General features: G+C 33.2%; 1 protein-coding gene across 1 annotated transcript; it reads left to right on the top strand.

Annotated features, from left to right (window-relative positions):
• The first annotated feature begins 4,462 nt into the window (after positions 1–4,462).
• LOC125846309 (subtilisin-like protease SBT1.7) lies at positions 4,463–7,163 on the top strand. The gene has a single exon (XM_049525693.1). The coding sequence runs from the start codon at positions 4,700–4,702 to the stop codon at positions 6,989–6,991; it is 2,292 nt and encodes a 763-aa protein (XP_049381650.1). The 5' UTR covers positions 4,463–4,699; the 3' UTR covers positions 6,992–7,163.
• Positions 7,164–9,288: the final 2,125 nt, after the last annotated feature.

The following is a 9,288-nucleotide window of genomic DNA, read 5'->3' as shown; positions in this document are numbered from 1 at the left end:
TATGAACAAAATAGCTATTTATTTAATCTAAAGTTAATCAAAGAAATTTATTCCTTCTACAATTTCTTGCTCACAGTACAGTGATGTTTCGTACCAAGTATTGCAAGCAATTCTAATTGTGAACTCATATACTTTTGACATGATTTTCAACCAAAGATCACTCAAATATCTACAAATCTCTATTGATATCTCGTAAAAAAAGCTTTTTATTTTGTTGAATAAACAATTTCCTTTCTTTACGTCATAATAAATTATGTTCAAGAAAACAAATATGTCATAATTTTAGGAGTCTATCTAGCGCGTATAGATTTTAAGGGTACGGTAGCCTAACAATCCCTTATGGGTTCCAAGTTAAGGAATTTATCATTCAACGGAAAGTATGTTCTATTTTATTGCCAAAATAAAAGAAATTAGGTGTGTCAAATGGGGGATTGATTGAAATTGGAGATATTAAATGAGTTTAAATAAAAGTTGAGATGGGTCTTGACCCGCCAAAGTTTACTTTGGTCTAAAAATCGAGTTGGGTCATAACTCCAATTTGGCCCGTTTAATCTCAATAATTTTAACAGATTATTTAACTTTTATAGCCATAATTTGATTTTCAACTCAAGAATTTATTATTATTTTTTTAAAAAAGTTAAAATGGATAGGTAAATCATAAAAGATATAAAATAGATAGTAATTCATACATTCATAGGAACAAACATTATATCAATGCGAATAAAGAGTTATAAAACGAGTTGAAATTGAAGATTAAATTGGGTTCAATTGAAAATTCTTTTAAAATAGGTTAAGGCCCGAATGAGTTGAGATTGAACTCAACTCAAATTATCTTGAGTCTAACCTTTAAAATTCTGGACGGATTAAACATGTTACCTATATTTGAGCTCATTTTTAACACAAATAAATGAGCAATTTATTATTGAATTTAAAAACTCAAAATATCCCCACTTAAAAAAATCAACAGTTGGACCAGCAAAAAATAAATTCATATATAAGTATATGCTAGTCATTAACTCGATCGTTGCCAATCTGGCAACACCATAGTAAATGAAATTCCACATGACTGTGTTTTTTACGTTGTAAAATTACAACTAAAATGCTACGAATATTCTACTATATGGTTTATAATGTTCTACACTGTATACCGTGTTGCTGATAAATATTATAGGAGTTATTCAATGAAAGTTTTAAGTTTCATAGATGATAGAAGCATCCTGCAACAAAAAAAAGAATTTTACGGTAATAATATAAATATAGTTTATTTGTTTTTTTTTTTGTTTTTTATTATTTGCCTTTGACTTGGGTCACTCTTGGACCTTAGTTGAACACCTTTTTTATTTTAGGAATAAATGGACATGATCCAATGTTTAATTAAAATTTAAAAAAAAAATTATCACTATATTTAACGGTAACAGTAAATATGGGTGGGTGTTAATTATAACCAACAATTTATATAAATGTTGTTAAAGGTTTTACCGACAATAAATGCAACGACATTAACTCAATTATCGCTAAATATTTTTGCGGCAATAAAGAAAAGTTATTGGCACTAAATGTCTTTTTTTTGTAGTGACTAGAAATTTTGTACTCTATACCTGTAGAAGCTTTTGCCCCAATGTGAGAAATCATGTATGAGAGATCAAATGTTAAATGAATTTTTGATCTGACTCAATCTAAAGAGCTAACTTAAAGAAGGAGGATTGTCCCAAGTCATATAAGAACTCTCCAATCTCTTCCAAATCTAATATGAGATCATTCTTATCACCACCCCAACATGGTCCGGGGACCCCACATCACACTCAATGAGTTTGACTTTGATAGTCTGTTATATTAAATTAATTTAAGAGTCAAATTATTCAACCTCAAAATCTATATCAAAGGGAGAAGAATTGTCTAGATCATATAAGGGGTTCCAAGATTTCGTCCCAATATAATGTAGGATCATTCTCATCACCACATTTATGAATGTAATTTACACTCGAGAATATCACATTTAAATAACAAAAAAGAAAAACATGATTAGATAACTTGCAAATATATTCCTAGGCCTTGTACAAAATGTTGTTTTCAAGTTCCCAATTTGGTTCTCTCCAAGGACAATACAACTGTCAATACACGTAGTTTTTCCTAAATTGAAAGAAGAAGAAAATATTTAGAAGATTACTTGTACATTTTGTGGTTCGTTTATTAACTAATATCATTATATATGTATAATTTTATATAATTCTTGCCAGCAATTGAATTTAGCTTCTTCTTTCTCGTTTCCAGATCATACTCTAACTAAAAACAAACTAAAAAGCTTCTGATTTCCTTATTTTATTTGGGAAAGGTACATCTTTCTTTTCAAAATTATTCTATTATATGTTCCAAGGCTACTAGAAAAGGTAGTGTCAAACACTACAAGTCCTCTATTTCATGTTCCTCATGTTAATAGAATACTAATTTTGGGACACGGGGTTCACAAAATTACAATAAAATAGTCATCGATAATTAGGGCACAAAATTACAATAAAATAGTCATCGATAATTAGGGGTATCTACCATTAAATAATGTTGATTTGTTTAGGTACTAGACCCCGCCCCTATGCTGAACCTTGTCTCTTCTTGTTTTTGAATAGACCAACTATAATAAACAAAGTTTCAATAATTATTTTTGTCTTATAACAAATATGATTAGTAATTGGGAAAATAAAATAAATAACATACTATATCATTTTGTGGTGGTATATATAATTTAAACTCAAAAAACAAAACATCATAATAGTTTAAAAAAAAAAAAAGATATTTGAATTAATTATCGAAAGTTAGAATTTACATATCTCACCAACCACCTACCTTTTTTTTTTTCCCACACAAATAAATGTTACTCCTAACACTAAAGCTACTCCATTTCTGTATGGACCCGTGAACCACTATTGTTCATAATGGTAAAGATTTATTTTTCCTTTTTTTTTTTATTATAGTTATTGGAAGTTGGAAATCGTCAAGTTCTCTTTGTGAAATCTACAACATTTATTAATCTGACGATCTAGATCGGACTGCCACTTGAGCAATGAATTTCACTACCAACTGAAATCTGTAATCAAAGATCTACTAGTAATGAGAATAAATAATCATAGGGGTGTAAAGTGTAAATTGCTTCTTAATAAAAGTGATTCCATATTAAGATCTATGATTGAGAATGAAAGAGTATTTATCATTTTCGTTTATATAGTAAATCTTAGAGATAAATGTAAAAAACACACCTAAACTATCCTTTTTTTTTTAGTTTCATACCTAAATTATTGAGAGCGTGAGTTTAATACCTAAACTATCATTTTTTAGTATGAGAAACACACCTCAGTGGTGTGTGTAATACACTCTCTCTTTTATTTGAAAAAACCTTGACACATGGCATCCCACGTGAATAAAATACTTCACCTTGATAAAAATAAAATAATAAACTATTAATATTAATTAAAAATTAAAGATTAAAGTATTACTATCCATAAAAAATAATAATTTATTTTAAAAAAAATTAAACTACCCCATTCTATTTAACCCTCCGGTCCTTTTTTTTTTTACATTTTTCTCATTTTGTGTTAGATATGTACATATATATATTTTTAGAATTTTTTTTACTAGTGTACGAATATAACATAAATAAATTTTAAATTTTAAAAATCTTGCGGCGGTAAGTAAAAAATATTTTCGATATGTACATATTTAACACTAAATGAGAAAAAAATTGGAAGCGGAGGATTATGTGGGGAGAATAGAATTATTTTTAAAAAAAAATAAAATAATATCTAAATTATTTGAAAAGGGGTAAGGGAGAGGAGACGAAGTAAAAAAATATATATACTTTTATAAAAGAAATTTAAACAACAAAAAATGGCCAGGTGGGGGGTGGGGGTGGGTGGAGAGGAAGTGATGGAATGGGGTGAGAAAAATATTTTACATTTTATTTTATAAAAGAAATATTATTTTTTTGGATAATAATTTTTAAATTTTAAATTTTAACTAATACTAATAATTTATTTAATTTTTGTCAAAATTGAATATTTTGTCCATATGACGTGTGATACGATGATTTTTTAAAATAAAAGAGAGTGTATTACGTATTACACACACCATGATGAAAGTGGTATAAAAAATAGAGGTGTGTTTTTCAAATTAAAAAATGATAGTTTAGATACGAAACTCACACTCTCAATAGTTTAGATATGAAACTCAAGAAAAGGGTATAGTTTAAGTGTGTTTTTTTTGACACTTTATCTCTAAATCTTAAACCAAACTGAGTGGCCGTAAGTACCAAAAGAAAAGAAAAGGAAATAGTTTACAATTCTGTTTCTTTTCTAGCTTTTCTTGTGCAAATGAGCAAATGGTAAAGTGGAGGGTGAAAAGAGAAGATAAAAAGGTGGAATGGAAGATAACGTGATGAAAGGAGAATACGCATTACCATTTTGTACTGTAAATTCTTTGATTACATACGTTAAGAAATGTGATTTCTGTGAATACGCATTCCTTCTTTTTCTACTCTTTTTTCCTTCTTTATTTTATCAGTTGGTCTGCTAGGCTGGCTGTTTCCAATCATTCATTAAAAAGAAAACAACATCTACATCTCCTCATCAGTCACTACTCTCACACTCTTTTAATTTTCCTATATATATTACCTTAAGTTTCTCAATACTCGTTCATCCATTCCCTTTTATTAATGCAGCAGCAGTCCAAGGGAAAAAAACACAAAATGTCTACATACCCAGTTCTAGTTGTTGTACTTGTGTGCCTATGTCACATGTCTGTGGCAATGGAGGAGAAGAAAACATACATCATTCACATGGCTAAATCACAAATGCCAGATACCTTTGATGATCATACTCACTGGTATGACGCGTCCCTCAAATCAGTCTCTGAATCAGCGGAGATGATCTATGTTTATAAAAACGTTGTTCATGGTTTTGCAGCAAGGATTACTGCTCAAGAAGCTGAATCCTTACAAACCCAACCTGGGATTCTCTCTGTTTTGCCTGAGCTGATATACCAACTCCACACTACTCGGACACCTCTTTTTTTGGGTCTTGATAAAAGTGTTAATATCTTTCCTGAGTCAGATGTTATGAGTGATGTCATCGTCGGAGTACTCGATACAGGGGTTTGGCCGGAGAGAAAGAGCTTTGACGATACTGGATTTGGACCTGTTCCAGATTCGTGGAAAGGTCAGTGTGAGTCCAGCACCAATTTCAGTTCTGCCATGTGTAACAGAAAGCTTGTTGGAGCGAGGTATTTTTCTAGGGGTTATGAAACTACTCTTGGACCAATTGATGAGTCCAAGGAGTCTAAATCTCCTAGGGATGATGATGGACATGGAACACACACTGCTTCTACAGCAGCTGGTTCACTTGTTCAGGGTGCTAGCCTTTTTGGTTATGCTTCAGGAGCTGCTCGTGGAATGGCCTATCGTGCCAGAGTTGCCGTCTACAAAGTTTGCTGGCTTGGGGGATGTTTTAACTCTGACATATTGGCAGGGATGGACAAAGCCATTGATGATAAAGTTGATGTGCTTTCATTATCACTTGGTGGAAGCACACCAGATTACTACAAAGACAGCATTGCAATTGGAGCTTTTGCTGCTATGGAGAAGGGTATTTTGGTTTCTTGCTCTGCTGGAAATGCTGGACCTAATCAATTCAGTTTGTCCAACCAAGCACCTTGGATCACCACCGTCGGTGCTGGAACAATTGACCGTGATTTTCCAGCATATGTTACCCTTGGCAATGGCAAAAATTTCTCCGGCGTTTCACTTTACGCGGGTGATTCATTACTTAATAAGATGCTTCCCTTGGTGTATGCTGGTAATGCCAGCAATGTAACCAGTGGAAATCTCTGTATGATGGGTACCTTAATTCCTGAGAAAGTTAAAGGCAAAATTGTGCTGTGTGACAGAGGGATTAACGCTCGAGTCCAAAAAGGTTTTGTGGTAAAAGCAGCTGGTGGAGCCGGCATGGTTTTGGCTAACACCGCAGCAAATGGGGAGGAGCTAGTGGCTGACGCCCATTTACTTCCAGCGGCGGCGGTGGGTCAAATAGCCGGCGATGCAGTCAAGAAATATTTATTCTCCGATCCTAATCCAACGGCCGAAATTCTTTTTGGAGGAACAAAGGTAGGAATCCAACCGTCACCGGTTGTTGCAGCGTTCAGTTCCAGAGGCCCAAATTCAATCACCCCGGAGATACTCAAACCGGATATTATCGCGCCCGGTGTAAACATTCTGGCCGGCTGGACCGGAGCCGTCGGCCCGACAGGGATGGCTGAGGACGATAGACGGGTCGAGTTCAACATTATCTCAGGCACATCCATGTCGTGTCCACATGTGAGTGGCTTAGCGGCTTTGGTAAAAGGAGTCCACCCAGAATGGAGCCCGGCCGCCATTCGTTCTGCGCTCATGACCACCGCTTACACCGTCTACAAGAACGGCGGAGCACTACTGGATGTCGCCACGGGAAAGCCATCTACACCTTTCGATCACGGCGCTGGACACGTGGATCCCGTTTCGGCGGTGAACCCAGGTCTTGTTTACGACATAAACGCCGATGATTACCTCAATTTCATGTGTGCATTGAAATACACTCCATCACAAATCAATAGCTTAGCAAGAAGAAACTTCACATGTGATTCAAGCAAAAAATACAGCGTCACATTGAATTACCCTTCCTTTGCTGTTTCATTCCCTGCTGATACCGGTTCAAACACAATCAAGTACAGCCGGACACTGACTAATGTTGGACCAGCTGGGACATACAAAGTTACTGTTTCTTCCCCTAATAGTTCAGTGAAAATTATAGTTGAGCCTGAAACAGTGAGTTTCACTCAGATTAATGAGAGGAAATCGTATACTGTGAGTTTTACTGCTCCATCAAAGTCCTCATCTACGGATGTATTCGGTAGAATTGAGTGGTCAGATGGGAAGCATGTGGTTAGTAGTCCAGTTGCAATTTCTTGGTCATGAAGACATAGCTAATAGCTTCTGTTTATTTTATGTATAAGTTCATGGTTTTCTGCTTTTTAAGTTTCATTCCAGCACAAAAGTTGGTAGCTGGTTTCAAGATTTTTTTATGTATAACATGAAAGAATCAAAGAAATGTATGCCTTGTACAATATCTTGCTCACTGTACAGTGTTGTTTTATACCAAGTATTGTAAGCAATTCTAATAAATATTTTTAACATGAAGTTCAACCATCAAAGAGGGGTGGTTATTGAAGCATGTCAAGATGTGAGTTCTGCTTTGTCTATGCAATTATTATGTTAGCTAAACTTGTCCTGATCTAATGTAACGTCCATTGACGTTAGTTTTCGCTCACTCGGAAGTCAGAAAGTTAACCTTTCTTCTACTCTCCTACTTAAGCTTGAGGTAATAGGTAAGGTAACCATATTGAATTAGATTCATCCATAGCTATCATGAATACTGGAAAAGCAATGCTACTGTAATTGTACACTAGCACATGGCTTGGCACATTAATGCTTGAAAGAGAGAGAGGAATGATTGATAAGTCGAAATAATGGTCAGTGCTTAATAGACAATCCAAAAAACTCATTGCTGGCTATCGATAGATGATGTTTATCAACTTCGATAGGTACTGCTATCATATGTAAACAATTTGAGTAAGCAATCATTAATTTCAGTACTAATTGGCTATCCCATTCCATAGGATGATGATGATTGACATAAGACGTCTTTATTATTGGTTTTTTTTTTGGTAAATCTTTATTATTGTTAATAGGGAAAAGGGTCAAAAATGTCCTCTTACCTGTTAGAAATGGTTCAAAAATGTCCTCCTTCCACCTATTGGTTTAAAAATGCCTTTAACGTTTTTTTTAGGTTCAAAAATGCCCTTTAGTTAATATAAATATAACATGGAATTTAACTAAATAAATGGTCAATTTTCATTGGTCCACCTAATTTTTTTTATCAAATAAAAAAAACCCACCTACCCATCCCAACACCCAAACCCGTTTCTAGCAAGTCTTACCCAAATGTTATCTCTCTTCATTCTTTCTTCTCCTTCCCCTTTCTCCCATCTGCCATTTTAACTTAGTTTAATTTGTGTTTCCTTCCTTCAAATTCAATATTTAAAAATTTATTTTTGAGTGGATTTGAATCTACATTAACTATTATTTTTGGGTTTCAAGCTTTGATTTTAATTTTATTTATTGAATATGCATGCCTATAGTCTTTGAGAATTAATATTTAACTTATATGCACGATACAATTCGGCAAAAGTTAAACGGAAACATCACCGCTAAAAAAAAAAAAGAGTTACAGTTAAGGGAATTCAAATGTTACTCCCTCCGTCCACAATTGTTTGTCAAGGTAAGATCATGCACATCCCTTAAGGAAAATTTAATTCAAGGTGTAATTTGACTAAGATAACCCTACTATATCAAGAATACCAAAAGTCCACATAACTTTTCAATTGAACTACACAATCATTAAGGGCAGAATTGGAAAAAAGTGACTAATTATTTTTTGATTGTTTAAATTGACAATTAATCTTAGACATCTATTTTTAGTATACTTGCCAAACAATTGTGGACGGAGAAAGTACTAAGCTATTTGCAAATTAATGTATATTCTGTGTAAAGTAAGTCATAACTCCATGTATGCCGTCTTCATCCCAAAATAATTTGTCAATTTACTTCATTTCATATCCATTATTATCTGTCTTTTACTCCTTGTGTTCCTATTTATGTTACTATTTTAGATTTTACGTCCCTCAAAAAACTAAGTAAATTTACCATTATACACTTATTTAGTGTTTTGTTCAAGTCCAATTTTCATAAATAGTTTATTTTATTAATTAAATTGACCAAGGAACATGAGTTTATCATTTAGTTTCCCTATGTTGGTCAAATTCATACTTTCAAAGCTATGTAACTCTCCAAGAGTAAAATAGAAATAACAGTATTATTTATATATTGATTTTGTGAAATGACAAGTATTAAGAAACATTTATTATTAGCAAGGACAACATATAAAAAAGAACTATGGGAGTATTCCTAAAGTGACATACTTTGGGACAAATATTTATTGTTAAAGTAACACTTATTTTGGGATGAAAGGAATATATGTTGCTTTAAAAATACAAAAAAAATATTTTAAAACGCAGAAATTTGTACCAGAAACAAACGCAGTTTTCATAACACAGTTGTATGAAGAGACTACTAGTTATTCCTATTATAGACCAAACTAAAAAACAAATCGGCTGGAAGAGAAACTACCAACACTTCAACTGGACTGTTAGTAT

The sequence above is a fragment of the Solanum stenotomum genome, chromosome 12, assembly GCF_019186545.1.
Source record: "Solanum stenotomum isolate F172 chromosome 12, ASM1918654v1, whole genome shotgun sequence".
NCBI classification, from domain to species: Eukaryota; Viridiplantae; Streptophyta; class Magnoliopsida; order Solanales; family Solanaceae; genus Solanum; species Solanum stenotomum.
Note: the sequence above shows the minus strand (reverse complement) of the source record. Positions and strands in the feature narration are given on the sequence as shown.